The sequence below is a fragment of the Balearica regulorum genome, chromosome 1, assembly GCF_011004875.1.
Source record: "Balearica regulorum gibbericeps isolate bBalReg1 chromosome 1, bBalReg1.pri, whole genome shotgun sequence".
Lineage (NCBI taxonomy): Eukaryota > Metazoa > Chordata > Aves > Gruiformes > Gruidae > Balearica > Balearica regulorum.
In genome coordinates this window covers 59579343-59596892 of record NC_046184.1, presented here as the reverse complement: position 1 = coordinate 59596892, position 17550 = coordinate 59579343, and the positions used below count along the sequence as shown (strand labels likewise).

Sequence of the window (17550 nt, the reverse complement as noted above, 5' to 3'; positions counted from 1 at the left end):
GTTGGCGAGAGACACGTTCCTGGCCCAAAAGTCACTTGCTAAATGTCAGTTCCTTCTCTGAGGTATGGACTATTTCCATGAAGAAGTCATCAGAACTTGCAGTGTGGGCAACCCCCCCAAACTTTTCCCCACGTTTCACTTTCAAAAATGAGAGAAAAAGAAAAAAAGAGGCATACCAGCATGACAAGAAAAAATCAGATTCCACATGATCCCCGATCTAGCAATATTATAAGCAGTTGAAAGCAGTATAATGGCAACTTTGAGGCAACTAACAGGATGGGCTACCAGCTCAGCATTTAATAACAATAACAGTTATAATAATAGAAACAACACAGTTGGGAAGTCAGGATTTCACCTCAAAACTGCCATATACCATCTGTTATTATTAGAGAAAGACTATGTCATGACAAAATAGTAACTTTAAATCCCAGTCCTACAAATGATGCAGTATTCTGAAATTCTGAAGGACCAAAGGATGCTCAAAGCATTAGTCTGATTGTAAGTTCAGTGCCCTGATACTGACTCGTCAGCTCTTTTTGCATGCTATTTTTACATTCAGAAATTGCAAAATTTGTTAGTAGAGTTTATACTATGTGGCAGATTGCTAGAATCTCCTGCTTTTCTGGTCAATATTACAAGATGGCATGCAAAGCCATTTGCTAATATTAAGAATGTCTGGTTTTGCACAAAAATTAAATAAGTAAAAAGACATTTACTAAGTAAATATACACCTAAGCAAGTGTTTTCACAGAGAACTAGGTTTTTTTCACTGTTTCTTTGTATTGTTGATTTGAAAATCTGAAAATAAAAATCCGCAGAGAGTTTTTTCCTGTGTTTTCTGAAAGTCTTCTCTAATGGGAATCTACTGTCCTTTTCCAAAACTGAATGAATTCAGTGATAAACTTCCCACTCATCTTGCTCTGAGCTTTGGATCAGGACACAGGCTTCACTAATAGGGAACATCCCATTCAACCTTCAGATTTAATGCTTTGGCAGAAGCACTTGGTGAGAAGCTGTCTGCAGAAAAGAAGTTTTATGAGTATGCTGAAAGGTTGAATGTGTGCCTGTGTGCTAAAATCAAGCTTACCCAATCTATCTCACAGCATAACTATAGAGATAGACTGGTACACAGAAGATCCTGTTGAAATATTTTAGGCTTTACAGTAGGTCCTTTAAAATGAAATGCTGGACATAAGCATTAAAAGCCAATAAGAGACATTCAAATTTGAGATTATTGTGAGCTTCGCCTTCGTGGGTTTCCCTGAAGTCTTCTGCCTTGCATCAAAATAAGAAAGAAGAGGTGAGAAGGGGGAAATAGCATGGAATAAGTAGGATGGAGTGAGTAAGGACATGCTCCAAAGGCCACTTGAGTCAATGGCAGTGTTTACCGGAGGATTTGGTTCACGGTCTGAATTTCCCATCAACAATCTGCACAAAAGGCAAAGAGGTGATTGTAATACCAATTTGAAGAGAAGAGTCTGCTCTGTGTAATCTCATTTTAGAACATACTGAATGAAGGGGACTTCAAGTACTGCTCTATGGCAAGGAGCATGTGGCAGGCCCCTGTCCAGAGCCCATTCCTGCAACACACAGGATCTTTCAGCTTGAGGATTTCAAGGAAAGGATGATACATGTACGTACACATAGGAATAAATATAAGCATTTTTACATAAATGGCAAAATTACTCCAGTCTGTATTTTTTTGCCTCAAATATTTCAGTTTCAGAGCCCTATCTGTTCTGTTCATTCCCATTTGTAACCTAGTAACAGTGCTGTTTGGTGCAGCTGAAGAGTAACAATTGACTAGATCAGGACTACGCAGTATAAGATCCAAAGATTGCCTTTAGACCTCTCAAAATTCAGTCTGTGGTATCATACTTCCTTAGCAAACTTTAAAGAAAGAAAAGTACTAATCCTTCCACATGCATATAGACATATATATTTAAGCATACATGCATGCGCACACATACACAGAGGAAGAGTGAGAGAATTTAATGTAAGGTCTGATTACCTTTTAAACTAATGCCCTTTACATAACTCTGACACTGTAAAGAGTCCTTAAAAAGGGAAGATACACAATTTACATTCCTTTTAAAGCCATCTCAGTACTGATGAGAAGTGTAAAGGGGCCTTAGAGTAACAGAACCAGCCAAAAGGTACTTGCTGCCACACTTCCTTTTCACATTTTACAAATATTTGCATTACAAATGAGATTCCTTAATTACAGGTTGCATTCTAAATAAAACATCATTACAAATACTAAAGTGCAGAGAAGCAATGGCTGGCATATTGGAACAAGACCTTAAGGGTAGATTCCGATACAGCCAGACCGTGAGTGACAGACTCAGCCCAAACCACTGCTTCTTCCACAGCAGGGCTCAGTGCATTTAGTGCTTAAGTAATTCTCTCTGATTATAAAACCAGCAGAGCTATTCTAACATTTGGTCCCCCTGGTCCACAGTGCAGAGAAGCACAGGCAGCTGAAGGAGCCCCTTTTACCCATATACAATACCTAGCATAATAAAGCCCAATTGTGTTTTGGGGCTGCTAGTCTCAATTCAAAGACAGGAAAAATAATAGCTATTAAGATAAATCAAATAGCAATTCCTACTTTATTCCTACTTGACTTTGCAGAAATTATAGCCTTTTATGTAACATATAGGCTTAGGAATCCTCATGGAAATGTATGGCTGCATCCTGTCAAGACTAAAGCGCGGTCCAGCCCAGCGTCCTGTGTCCAGCTGTGAGCTGGCTGCCTAGGGAGGAGACTAACAGGAGGGCGAGCATACAGCGATGCTTTCTCAGAACACTCTCCTAGTCCTGAACTTGTGGCTGAAGGACTGTCTGCACCAAAGCTTAACAGCTCCTGATTGATTTCCTTTCCATAAAGAGTCACTTTTTGAGCATATGTATATTTTTAGCAACATTACCTCCTGCTCAAAGCTTCATTACATTGTGGTGAAATGTCTGTCTATGTTTTGAACCTGCTGCTTGCTATTTCCACTTCATGCCCCCTAGTTCTGGTACTGGGAGGAATGACAAACAGTGGTTCCCCGCTCACCTTACAAGATGCTCTGCTTCTGAAGATTATCCTGCAATAGATCATGGGAAGGTACTGTATTTTAATAGGACACCGAAAGAATGGTTTTCATGATAATACTATTCTTAGGGTCTCATAATTTCAAAGCTACAACTTGCTTTTTGTATTCTGCAATAAAAAGGACATAGCCAAGTTTAGAGAGGAACTTACATCAAGGGCAACTAATAAAAAACAATGTCTTCTAAGTGACTACTCTTAAGCTATCTGAAGTTAGATTTTTTTCTGTATCTGATTGTTTTGATAGAAGGCTGTTAACTTTTTGGTGTCTCTTGGCAAGTTAGGACTCACGTATTTTTGTATGTCTAGCTCATTCTTTTCCAGTATCTCTTTTTTTTTTTTTCTTAATTTATAAATGGAAGAATGACTTACATTTCTTTTTCAGACATGAGCCATACCATATACCATATTGCGTTCTACTTGTCTTGAATAAGAAACAGGCTTGAACAGTTAGTCATTTCCAGTGTCTGTCAACCAGATACAAGTTCAGTAAAATGAGCCATTTTAAACTTTCAGGACTGCCATTTTCAGCAGCAAGAACTTGCATTCACTCTGCACTGCTCCCCAGCAACTTGTCATCTGGAATAAATCTATTTATTAAGGATTTACAGAGCTCTGGAAAATATAGCAACAAGTCTGTGACTGCATTCATGCTCTTCGAACCCACACAACATATTGTGAATTCAGTATAATTTTAACCTGCCTTCTTCCTTCTTGAAGTGTGATGAAGGTGTGTTTTGTTCTGTTGTCTTTTTTTTTTTTTTAATGCCTCACTCCCCTTTTCTTTTCCTATCCTACCCTCTACTCCGTCTATTGTATCTTGATGTCTCTGACCCTCAGACTCTTAGTGGTCTTTTATCACATTCAGTTCACTTGATTGTCTAAAAGCCTCTCCCTCTTGCAGAGGATTTTCTTTCTTCATGTGCTTTTGCTCTCACAGTGCGCTTGCTTTCTCTCTCTCTCTCTCTCTCTCTCTCTCTCATCCTTGCTTCAGTGTCTCCTAGTTAATGTTTATCTCCAGTTTCTCATCGTTCCCCACTCCTTTCAGAAGACAGTGGGATGGTCAAATAAGTATCTGGGAAGCCTTGGGCTAAAATATATCTATCCAATCTCTGAGTGCTATAGTTAAAAAATTGGGAATGGCATCTCCTGTGGCCATTTTATCCACAGACTAAATGGAAACACTACAAGCCTCAACGATGCTATTGATTGCCAATTACCTCTTAACTGCTAATGTGTACATGATACTGGCTTTGCTTTATTGATTTTTATATGGAGAATGTTGTATATTTTAGAAATATTTTTTGTAAGATAACACAAAATGTTACAGGTTCCTTTTTATTTCCTTTCAGACTACGTAGCAAAAATTGGTACTTGGTGTAGAAATCTCTAGAGACCACATTATTGCAAGGAGTTTATATACATCTGTGTATAAACGTTTCAGTTAACAGTTATTTACATTGAAATTATATGTACTAAGGCATACACACACATAAGAGCATCTGTAGGTAAACATCCTTGATTTCCATCACTTTCAAAGGATTTGCTTTGTCTGAAAGGTTCTGATTGCACTTTTTATGCAGATACACATAAATGCTGCTGTGTTTGGTTAGGGGCAGTGCAGAAAAAACCTGCAGTCTCACAGCCTGTGTGCACCTTGAAGTATTAACTCATTCTGTAGTTTGCAGCACGGCAAAGGCTCATAGACCTAAATCCAGCAGTCTTGATATTTTCATTTCTTCATTATTTGTGCATTAGTATCTACTAAACAAAACTGACATCGCTGTATGCTGAACAGACATACAGCAAGAAACAAGCCCTTCCCCTGGAAAGTTTTAGGTCTAAGGGTGACATTTGCAAAATCGCCTAATGGAATGAAGAGCCCAAATCCTCATTTTCAGTTTGTGATGTCACCTGTGTTGGGGATTTTTAAAAGGCAAGGTAGGAAAAAAAAAAAAAAAAGCAACAAAAACCAGGGGAAAGACAGGATTAATACAACAGTTTTACAGGCAAGGAACTGAGGCACAGAGAGATTAAATGATTTGCACAGCATCACTCCTGGAATCTGAGCTCTAACCTCAATTCTCCCGAGTCTCTCCGCACCACACTACTTACACCACCAACTCTCCAAGTCTTCATGTAGTCTGTGCCTTGTATGAACCACCCTTCAAATTGCCAAGCGCTAAACATCCAACTTACATTTTCACTGTTAACGTCTGCCTCACTGGGGCAGCCAAAGAGTTCCCGTCTCAGCAAATTCCCATCATATTCCAGGAATGTCAGGTAGAGGTTGCGGAAAAACTCCACATGCTTGTTTTTCACTCGCAGCTTCTTTGGTGAGTTCCAGTGAATCACCTCAGAGGGAAAAAAAAAGAGAAAACACATCCTGCTGTTAGAATACAGATTTGCTATATCTGCTCTTTTTATGTGTGTTCAGTTCACCGCCCTCTTAAAAAAAACCCCAACCCCAAAACTACACAGACTTCCTTCTGTCTTTTTATCAGGAAGGCTTTGCCACGTCTTTCACAAGTAACTGCACTCTACAGGTGATGTTCTTTGAAACTCCTGCGTAGTTTCCTCCTGCACATTTGAGTCAGGGTGCTGCTCTAGGTTGTGATGCAGCACCTCAGAAATGCTGCCACAGCTCTGATCAGGGCCCTGACAGGTGATGGACTCTGGTCCCTCAGGTGGCAGGACGAGGGACACAGGGATGCAGGTATTAAACATTAATCTCAGGTTTCCACATGACTGTTTCAGCTAATGAAATTGATTCACTGTTTCAGGCCAGGCAGACTCTTCTCTGGCTAGGTATTGAGAAGAAAAAGCTTGAAATTAATTCCCATACCCACTTACACCCTTCAAAAAGGACTGAATTTAATCTGACTTCCTTTTCGCCTTTGCTTCATTTAAACAAGACTGATCTCAGCTGCCTTACACAACACAGCGATGCAGCACAATGCTTCACCCTTTGAATTCCAATTTGTAGCAGGTATTTAGCCTCTGCTAATGGGAGATGATTCTCACACTGGCCTAGATTTAACTCCAACGCTGTCATAAAGGGCCTGATTCTCATTTACATCAAGGCAACTTTGCACGGCTGCCAGTGTGAATGAGAACGGGGCCCTAAGGAAAAACTAAGAGGGAGCCAAATGTGGCTTGCAGGAATGATTTCATTTTATAGAGGCTATATTTTAGGCATAAGAAAAAAACACCAAATGCTTTGTATTCAGTTTTATTCCTGTAACTTCTAAAGAGATTAAAAAAAAAGTCTCCCTTGGGAATATTTCCAAGCTAGGCATTCCGGAGGTTCTCTGAATCCATTAAGTTAATTGCGTGAAGGCACTGTGTCACTCACGCACAGCCACAGAGCTGCAACACCAGCTGCTGAGCCGGTCGCGTGGTAAGCTTCGCTCTGAACGTTGCATTTGTGGGAGGGAACGCACAGAGCTGAAGTGCAGCACGTAGAACAGAAGCAGCCCAGAGCAGATGAACACAGTTCCCTTGGTGTCAGCAACACAACTCCGCAGGAACAGGGAGCCCCCTGAAATCACGCTATCTGTTGCCGAATTAGTGGACCGGAGGAGGAGTGAGCAGGACGTAGCCTGAATTCCTCCTGTACTAACTTCAGCAAACAACATAGTCTCTCCACTGAGTATTTATACTGCCGTAAAAACTATGACACTCTCTTCTACGTACCCAAGACCAATGACAATATGTCCTGATAGGGAAAGCTTTATCCCTTCTTGGGATTTCACTGCTGAGGCTACTAGGATGTCAGAAAACCATACATGAAATTAAAGAAAAGCAACTGTAGGGAAAAAAGATAATTTATTTCAGAAACTGGCAAATCACTTTTTCCAGATATAGGAACGCTTCAAATCAAGATCATGATGCATCTACACACTGTATAAATTTGGGAAATTATCTGGACAAAAATACTTGGTGTAGGCATTTGTCTTGGGTTTGCATGGTAAAGTTTTGGGGGGGGGGGGCTACAGGGGTGGCTTCAGCGAGAAGCTGCCAGAAGCTTCCCCCATGTCCGACAGAGCCAATGCCAGCCAGCTCCAAGACGCACCCACTGGCCAAGACTGAGCCCATCAGTGATGGTGGTAGCGCCTCTGGGGTAACGTTATTTAAGCAGGGGAAAAAGTTACTGCACAACAGCAACTGCAGCCGGAGAGGGGAGTGTGAATGTGTGAGAGGAACAGCTCTGCAGGCACCAAGGTCGGTGCAGAAGGAGGGGGAGGAGGTGCTCCAGGCACCGGAGCACAGATCCCCCGCAGCCCCTGGAGAAGACCATGGCGAGGCAGGCTGTCCCCCTGCAGCCCATGGAGGTTGATGGTGGAGCAGATATCCACCTGCAGCCCATGGAGGACCCCACGCCGGAGCAGGTGGAGGCACCTGAAGGAGGCTGTGACCCCGTGGGAAGCCCGTGCTGGAGCAGGCTCCTGGCAGGGCCTGTGGCCTCGTGGAGAGGAGCCCATGCTGGAGCAGGTTTGCTGGCAGGACTTGTGACCCTGTGGGGGACCCATGCTGAGCAGTCTGTTCCTGAAGGTCTGCACCCTGTGGGAGGGACCCACGCTGGAGCAGTTTGTGAAGAACTGCAGCCCGTGGGAGGGACTCAGGTTGGACAAGTTGGTGGAGGACTGTCTCCCATGGAGGGGACCCCATGCTGGAGCAGGGGAAGAGTGTGAGGAGTCCTCCCCTGAGGAGGAAGGAGCGGCAGAGACAAGGTCTGATGAACTGACCGCAACCCCCATTCCCCGTCCCCCTGTGCTGCTGGAGAGGGAGGAGGGAGAGAAATGGGGAGTGAAGTTCAGCCCAGAAAGAAGGGAGGGGTGAGGGGAAGCTGTTTTAAGATTTAGTTTTTATTTCTTACTATCCTACTCTGATTTGATTGGCAATAAATTAAATTAATTTTCCCCACGGTAATTTTTGAGTGATCTCTCCCTGTCCTTATCTTGACCCACAAGCCTTTCATTGTATTTTCTCTCCCCCGAATGACAGACCAGCTTTGGTGGGCACCTGGCGCCCAGCCAGGGTCAACCCACCACAATATTTTTCCCAGGTAATGCTACATTCTTTGCTGGTTTTACATTTGTCCATATGTTCAGCAGTATTAACTGTGTAATAACATGTTGCTGCAACGTATGCTGAAAATACAGAACAGCACAGAAACAAAAGGAGCTTTAGGTAGGTCAGGACATAAACTTAAGATGACAGATTTCCTTCACTGAAAAATACATCTTCAAAATCTCCTTTCTTTGGAAAGAACTTGACATATTTCATCCATGGCATTTAACTGCAGCAAAAGGCATTAAACGCATGCAAAAATATCTCAACAATTGAATCCTACCTCAGGGAAACAGGCATACGTTACAGAAGCATAGGGCTGAAGGAACCTAAAGGGCTGCTTAACAGTTTCACAGGGTACTAGTATGCATTTTTACAAGCAGGCATAGAATGCAAACTGCTGGTAACTTGCACTTATTTAAGAGTGGATCAAAGAAAGCTGAGAAGTTGGCAAATAGGACAAAAAACACTTGCTAAGAAAAATCTTCTGTGTGTTCTCCCTACTACTTTTGGGTGTCTTCACGAGCATCCTAGCCCCCGGCAGAGCACTCTGAGCACTCACTCTGGGGACCATGAGCACAGAAATGGTTAATGGTGATAAACTCAGTAACTGTTACAGGACAGGCTCCCTGGTGCTGCAGGAACTTCCCATCAACATACACTATGTCACATCACGGCCAAGTACTGGTGTTGATGCCTCTACCCAGTTGTGTGGGAGATGATGTCAAAGCCAGACAACTGCAGTTGTCAGCGTAGAGGCTCTTTGCTGCCGTGCTTCAAAATCTGTTGTGTGTGTAAAAGCTGGTAAGTGTCAAGGGCCTAGCTGTGGTTCAGATCTCATCAGATTTGAAACGTGTCAGGATGCTGCATGTGTACAGATGTCAGGGGAGCCTGGAGTGAACTGAAGAAAGCTGAGTGGAGCTGATGACTATCCAAAAAGCTGATTTTTTAATCAAGAAAGACAGCGCACGCCAATGCAGCTAAAGAACATCAAGGAACTATGCAACCATCTGGATGACCTGAGGTAGGAAAACCACAAAACAGGTCTAGCGAAAAAGCAGGCTGCTTTTCAAATGTAACGTGATTAGATAAATATTATGTGATACTTGAAAGCATAAAAAAAGAACATCAGGTTTCAAAAAGCAACAAGACTCTTAACCATTGACATAAACACCACCTCCAAAGATCATATTCTTTTTTTGCTGTCCACCCACAAATTCAACTTCTATTTTGACTGTAGCTGTCTGATTTGGTCTATTGCATCATCGGCTAGAGTAGAAGTTGTACAGGCCAAGACATCCTTGCATAATCTGTGATGGGCATCAGTGAGGCACATGATGAAGACAATGGGCTGCACAGGTAAAGCTATGGCCATTACTTTAGAAACTATTGTGGACAACAGTGAATTGATTGGAGAAAAAAAATCAGTTGGAAAGACATTACAGGGAAATCAGAAGCAAAAAAAAAAAGTCAAACGTAGAATCCACTTTATTTGCAGACTGAGCAAGTGTTATTTCAACATTAAAAAGAGAAAGTGAAACTAGAAATGAAAAATCTCATTACTACAGCATCCCCTTTCCAAGACTGAATAGCACCATAATAGTGTGTTTATTTCTTCTATTTTCCCTCCTACTTTCTTAGCTATTCCAAAGCTCTGTTGGCTTACAGAGGAAACTGCAGCTAGAATATATAAAATGCTAATGCTGTTATCTGGATGGACATCTCAGGAACAGTGCTAGCCTTCAGGCTGTCCCATGGATACTTCCCACTCTTGATCAAGGCCTCCTGAGAACTAAGAAAAACATGCTCCTTAATCTTCATTTAGCAATTTAAGTACTGAAAGATCAGAACTTAAAATTCCACATCTATTTAACACTTGGTTAGTCGTCATTAAGCAACTTGGCACTATCTACATTTCTGTTAATACCATCCTAGTTAATCAGCAACCGTTACCACTCACTGATTATGCTCAGCCAGCCTCCCGGAATACTTCCATACACTTGTGACCTAGTGAAACAGGCTAACTGCGCCAATAGTTCCCATTTATTCACCAGGTTCTGACCCAAAGCACTCAAACGATGACACAGTTGGAGCCTCGTAGACCGGCAATGGGATCTGAGGTGGAAGGTAACAGAGGATATTACATGCTGGTGGAGTGTAGGAGAGGGCTCTAAGGTCAGTTATCTGCACGGAAATACACTGAAAACAAAAATCCCAGCAAACCTCCTTAGGTTACCAGCTGCATTATCCTCTCTGGGGAGATTAAATATTTTGAATCTGATGTTCAAACCACAAAACAATAAGCTTCAACACAACATTACTTCTACAGGTACCTTTACCCATTTTTCCCCTGAAGCATCTCCTCTCTCCAAAAGAAATATTTGGCCAAATGTTTCCTTAACCATAATCTCTTCCATTTTTTACCCAAAGATACATCTTAATAATTTCTCACTCTGCTTCAGCTGTTACCAAATCAGAGAATACAGGATATCCTGTATATCTATATACCTACTTTCCAGGCTGAAAGGTTAAAAAGTAAGAATAAATTAAGATTAAAGTTAAGCCTAAAGAAGTTAGATTTTGCAAAGCACACTTAATTAAGCCCACAAGCACTTCACAATTTAGGTAAATAAGTGATATTTTGTAGATGGGAAGCTTTCCTGCTTAAAAACCAGACTCTTTGTTTAGGCAACCAGACAGTTCCCACTGAAATCAACAGCAGTTAAACGTTCAGCAGATCTGCACAGTAAAGCCACCTGTATCTGCCACTTCAATGCCATCTCAATAGGGTTTTTTGCAGGTACATATTATTGAAGTTTAAATACACCCCAAGTGACATTGCAAACAAGCACCACATGTGTAACTTATGCCTCGATTAGAGATGTCTGGAAACTTTATTTTTAGACTGTGTTTTATCAGAAAAGAGTGCTTTAATAAAAGAACCAATTTCCTCAGAAAGGATCAAATACTTCAGAAAAAATGTTATCAGGGAGGTTTCAGAGCGATATTTCTGAACTATATAAGTGGAAGAGACTCACATTTGAGTAGCCAGCAACCCAGAGGTCCAGGCACTGCTTTTGGATGTGGGATTCAAACCCCTGCCCTGCCTGATTTGGTGCCCATGGTCCCAGGGATTACTTTACTCCCCAGCTTACTGCCTATGCTGTATGGCAGTAAGCTGACAGACTGTTCCTGTCTCATATTTTCAAAGTTCTCAATTTTTCCTCACAAGGATTTGCAGCTCTCCCTTCAACTCCTGTACCAATGTTTAACGAGAGGCCTCCTGCCTGCAAAAATACCTCAAAACCCACCTCTACAATACCACAGTGTTCCCTTTTTGGAAGAGCGGAAGCACCTTACTGACTCCAATGTTCATTCAAGGGAGGGATATGTCTAACCCTCTTGAGCCCTGACTCCCCTCAGTGTAGCTCTTCCTTGGTTGGTGCTAAAAGGTGCAAGGCAGCAGAATGCCAGAACTGCTGCGGATCAGTGCTGAGGTGCTTGGACAGCACGGGGCAGCTCAGGGACTGGGATAGAAAGAAGTGCAATAGGTCATGTTCGAGGCAGATCTGAAATGATGTATTTGGGTTATGGACAAGAAGCTTTGTAAGCAATCTCACGGAGTCGTCCTGGTGTGGAGGACATTCCCAGGGAGGACACAGTGAATCCCGTAACACAATTTCAGGATGGGGAATTTATGAGGTTAATTATTTATCTATCTGCTAATTTAGTATCAGCTGTGTTCAAAACCAGTTTGAAAAGCCATGAACAGCTTTTAAAGCATTTTCCTATTTTGAGGTGGGGGTAAATTCGATACATTCCCATTGTAGAGTCCAGCATCTCATTTTTTTGATTGTGAATTACCAGATTCTCTGTGTGTAAATAGCCTCTGTATCCTTGACAACCAGACTTCATGACTGACTCATTCAATGAGGTCATGATTCATTGTCAGAGGCATCACAATTCATTACCTTCTTTCATAGGATTTTTCTTGCCATTTGGTTTGTGCCAAATCATAGGAACTGAGATTTCCTTACAGACAGGAACAAACTATTAACCAAAAACGAAAGCAAACACAGGGCCCAACCCAGCAAAAGTAATGCATAAGAGAACCTCAGTTCCAGGCAGACACCCACAGGCCCTGAAGCCCAGCAAGGCATGGTCCTACAGCACACATGCCTGCCTGCTGACGTTGTGGGCTACTGGGGACCACATGAGGCATAGAGATAAGGAAGATAGACAGTGGATACCTACACAGAATGATTGTTAGCACTTCCACATCTTCTGGCCAGTCTTCAGTAACAACTCCTGAGTGTTTCTCCGAGGTGTAAAAAATGTCATGCAAAAATAAACACCTCTGGCCTTTAGAGGCTGCAGTTGGCTCACTTTTAGCAAAAAGAATTAAAAGGCATCTACTTCCTCTTAGCCCACTCTTTGTTTTCTGTTAAAATTGTTCATTTCAAGACATTCTTGACTGATGCAAAGCATCGTTAATACAGATGCCCTCGGATGCAGAAAGGAAGATTTCTGTGAGTGTAATTGTTTACAGAAGTTTTGGTTCCATACGCCACGGACAGCAGAACGAAGCCCACAGACTTCAGTCCAGTTGTGTACAGTGTGGCCTCTAGCATTATATAGTATGACACAGGAGGTAAGTAAGCATTTAGATGAATGAAAATGATAAAGTAGTCTTATTTTGATGTTGCTTTAGATGGATATAAAATCAGTGGTCACTAACAATGCAGAACTTGGTTATAAATATTTCTATTCTTCTTATGCCTTTTCTGAAAGATCCCATATGCGAGTCCTTCCAAATTTGTATATGCTGCTCAGCTGCAGCCAGGAAGTAGACTTCAGCAGTAGTCAAACATCTGACCTTCTCTAATGTGAGACAGTAAAAAAAGTAATTCAATAAAACGGATAGAGATGCAACTTAATGAGGACTATAAAGAGTAAAAAGTGATTAGAATCCTTTTCAGGCAATATGAAATATTCAAGTGCTCCACAGGCCTGCAAAAAGTATGCTGGTTATGCTATGTTTGCATGAATGTAAAAAAAGTAGCAAAGTGTGTATATATACATACACACACAGAGCCCTGAACAGCAGCCAGCCCTGGGGGTCTAAGTTTATTTGACACAATGTCGTGTATAAGAGATGACAAATCCTGAAGTCCCATGGACTTTGAGGCCAGATGGAATTAAATCAGTGCCTTTTCAGTCTGACATGAGGAACACAGTCTGATTTGACTGAGGAATACTTGACTGGGACAGCTTTACCTTGGAATTTAAATCTCTCCCTGCATTTCCCTCTTTCCTATGCTATCCTTCTTAATCCTCCAGTACAAACTTCACAATCTGTCTTTCCCCCTTACCCTGGAGGTTTCTTTCACCTCGTTTCTTATTCCAGTCTTACCATGAAATACAGGATGTGCCAAATATGTTGTGTCATACCATTTATATTAAATGCCATGGAACTGACTAACTTTGGTGATTTTAGGAGTACATTTTCTAACTTGAGCTAGAAACGGTTGTTGCTTTTTTGAGAGGACAACATACCAAACCAGCCGGTTTCTTTTCACAACTAGAATTCTGCTAATTTTCATAATGCAAATTCACAACTTTAATTGGTTTATGCCTTTTTTTTAATTGCACGAGGAATTTTAAACCATGCTGCCTGAGGGCCAGTTCTTTAACTGCCGAATATGGGAAGAGCTTTATTGAAACCAGGGGGCTTATGTGCAGTAGATAAGGCTCTGGCTTCTCTTTCAAAGCAAAAAATTCAGTCTCAATTCAGTAGGGGATAATTTTAGCAGCGTGCATAAGTCCAGTTCAGCTGAAGAAATTGCTTATGTGTCTGCACCCCTTGTTGAGTTAAATACCTCAGACCAGAAAGCCAGTGGAGGATATCATGCATCTCAGACTTCATTGCCTATGTTGTAACGGAACTGACAGCGTGACACAATACACGGTAATAAACAACCAAGCCTAAGTTATACTTGTAAACATAAATTTGTTAATCAACAATGAAGAAAGGATACAACTTATTAAGATACTTCTATTAAATGCTTATTCGTAGGTGTTACGTATAAGCTATATGTCCCACACCTGAAGCAGATTAGCCAATAGTGTCATTGGAGCCTAAAGAGTGATTAGCCTGATTAGTTGGCAGATGTCTACTCTGAGGTAAGCTTAACCAGTCTCCAAAACCACTCATGGGGATCACAGTTCAGCTGCCAAAATAAATACAGATGTATGGTGACACTGGGAGCACCTTAGGGTTATCCTGTCTGCCCATCAGCTGCCTTGCCAAAAGGGTATCGTCTCCTGCAGGTCTGTGTTGTACCTGCCAGTCCCATATGGATATCTGAGAGTATCTATGGTGACTCAAACTGTGTTTAGGCAATTGATCCAAGCCCTAGATCCTCAGTTATTAGCTTCAATATCTTTTTCTCATGTGAATGTATGTGTCTTAACCTTGTGCTGAATCCAATCTGACTGTCTCAACGGATTATATGAATTAATGTCAGCCTCTTATTCACACAACAATACTGTGATATTTCCCAAGTAGAAGGTGTATTTTTCTAAAATTCATCTTTTAGAAAACATTTTCCCTGCTACTACATCTCTCCTTTTATTTCAGGCCTTGCAATCACTGTGATACATGATTCTCAACATGAGCACAGAACTAAAATCTCTACCACCACTTTGTTACAGGGCATAAAACCATGATGCTTTCAAGTGTATTGATCCTGCCCTACAAACATGTATCATAAAACATTTAGTGATCAGTGTACTGACCAGTATACTGATCTAACTTTAAAAGCTGTCTTCTATGGACCACACCTGAATAGCTGGTTGTGCATACATTATGTATGAAATTCAAGCAATACTGGCCAGCTTTGACAGGTCATTTAACCCAGGTAGTAGATCTTCTGTCTTTTGGGAAGTGCAGCTTTTGAAATCAGTGTGTTGAGGGTGATTGATTTTCTATATTCATCCAGTATCTGGTGTTCATATTGAACACTTCTGCTGTTACTCTACAAATTGTTACAAGGGAAAATTTGGTTAGATTTAGGAAATATATTGCACCACTGGGGTGGTCAAACTCTGGAACAGAGGGCCAAGGAGGTTGTGGTTGTCTTTGGAGACTTGACACTCAACTGTACAAGACGCTGAGCAACCTGATCTAAGTTGGTCCTGCTTTGAGTGAGGTTTGGATGGTCTCCAGAGGTCCCTTGCAACCTCTTCTATGATTCTGTATTTTTCTTTTTTTTTTTTTTTTAAACCTCATTTACTAAAGCATTGTTGAAACATAAATTAGAGTATATTAACTTAACTGAATTTTAAAATGAATTGCCAAAACCTACCTATTTACTGTGTTCTGATGCCACTAGTCTGCTCTGATGGAATCTACTGCTGTTTATCCTGCCAATCATATTCCACACCTAGAAGAAGCTCAATCATCAGCTTCAATTCTGAACTCTCTGCATGCTACATTTGAGTCTGGCGTTTCAAAATGACTGCAGCACAATTGATGTTAATTTACCCATATCTGTTCAAATCCATCCTGCTTTTATATTCTACCAGACAATAGTGAAAAATGTGCTATTAAACTGATACTATAGCTTCATTTTATTAAATTAATAGGTTTCTACTCAGCCTTTTATTCCAGGGCAAATCCTGGAAAAATGAGCAGCAGTGAGCCTGGGTTAAGTGTACACAAAGGCTAAATATGAAATGAGCAAGGTCTTTAAATTTTGGCTAATGTATTTCTAACTAGGGTCCACCCAACTCTCTTTGTGAATTTCACTCCATTAAATGATGTTGACTAAAGAGCTTCAAACTTGTCCAGTACAAAAAAAAAAAAAAAAAAAAAAAAAAGTTTTGTATTCTTTGGCTAGGAAGAGCTAAGAACTGGGACAGCGACAGGAACTCAACAGTAAAGTGCAGTGCCATAGGTGACAGGTACAGAATGTAAGAAGGTGAAGCACTTCTCTAACACCTTGCCAAACCCCAAAGCAGCATTCATTTTGACTTTTCTAGCAGTCAAAATGCACAAAGCCAAAGTCTTATTTGCTACCCCTGCTTGGGTGTCCTCATAAACTGCATGTGTTTTAGTTTCCTTCCCACTCAAGGGACTTCATCATTCTGTCACAGCAGAATCATGTATTCTCTGTCACAAAGGATACCACCCATCCAACCTCTTGTAAAACATACCTTCAGGTCAGACACATCTCTGTAGCACTGCTCGGACCGGGTGTGATCAGACAGCTGCACATTCCAGAAACATGGGAGCTGATAGACAAGGAAGGGATTTTGTTTGATGACTGCATTGAAGATATCCTAGCAGACAAAACCAGAGAAACAGTTGGGTATGTTGTTTCTACAGTGAGGTGATCTCAACCCCTCCCCGAGCTGACTGTCCTTCTCCATCTCACAGGTAGAAATGCAAACGGTTACGCGAGCTGAACTCTGCAAACCTGGCTTTGTAATTCTGTTTCCATAGTGGGTGCTATCAATCTAAGGGGTGACTTGTAGATCTGAACAAGAGGAACAGGCTGTCTTGACACACAGAAGTAACGGACTCCAGCAAAGTTTTCAAAACATGTATCTTGTACTGCTGGCAAGAGATGTGGTTCCTCTTCTAGTCACCATGGAGAGCAATATGTAGTAAATGACAAACTGCCTGCTGTTTGTAAGTACTGCATCACTCTTCAATAAAGGGGATGAAAGTGATCTTGGCAGTTGCGTTGCTTCAAGGTGAATTACTATGTGGGATTTATCTAGCACTTTACTGTTGCATGAAGTATTCTAGGTATTTCATGGAAAGGGCATGTAGGACAGAACTGCAAAACAGCCCACACCATGAGGGACAGAACGTGTCCTGCCTCATCCAGTTGGAGAAGTAAGTTAGGACAGTCTTGCAGTTAAGGTATTAGGGTAAGACATAAGCAACCTTGGTCCACTCTGCAAAATTCTGCCCCGTGCCGGTATTAGACAGCAACTCAAGACTTGATTGAAAACACAATGAAGTTGCAAGAATCATTTTAATGAACTTCAGTAGCTTTTGGATCAACCTGCAAGGACCTGCACACAGGTCCACATCTCTATGTGCGCAGTAAGCAGCATGCTTTCTTAGTGGTGACTGGTAATAAGCCAGATGTAGCTCAGAAGCAGTAGAAATATCTAAATATGATGCTGTATTAAGTTAATACACTCAAGCTGCTGAGCAAGACTTATTGGTTCAGGTCCAGTACTACATTAACAGGATTTAAAACTGAGAGCTGGCAGGAAGCACAAAGAGTAAATATGCATTTCTGTGTATAGGCACACTATTTCTTCTCTTGGCCTCAGTTTCCCATCTGTGGCAGGGAGACAGC

At 41.5% G+C, this 17550-nt stretch overlaps 1 protein-coding gene across 2 annotated transcripts in view; it reads right to left on the bottom strand.

Annotated features, from left to right (window-relative positions):
• Window positions 1–17550, bottom strand: part of LARGE1 (LARGE xylosyl- and glucuronyltransferase 1) — a 286954-nt gene that overhangs the window by 30925 nt on the left and 238479 nt on the right. For both annotated transcript variants that reach the window (XR_012835612.1, XM_075753793.1), the window contains exons 10-11: window positions 16388–16513; window positions 5297–5452 (exon numbers count right to left, since the gene is read on the bottom strand). Coding sequence is in view for 1 of the 2 variants with exons in the window: in XM_075753793.1 (XP_075609908.1) it covers window positions 5297–5452; window positions 16388–16513 (282 nt within the window). In the remaining variant the exon portion in view is untranslated. The remainder of the gene's footprint in view (window positions 1–5296; window positions 5453–16387; window positions 16514–17550) is intronic.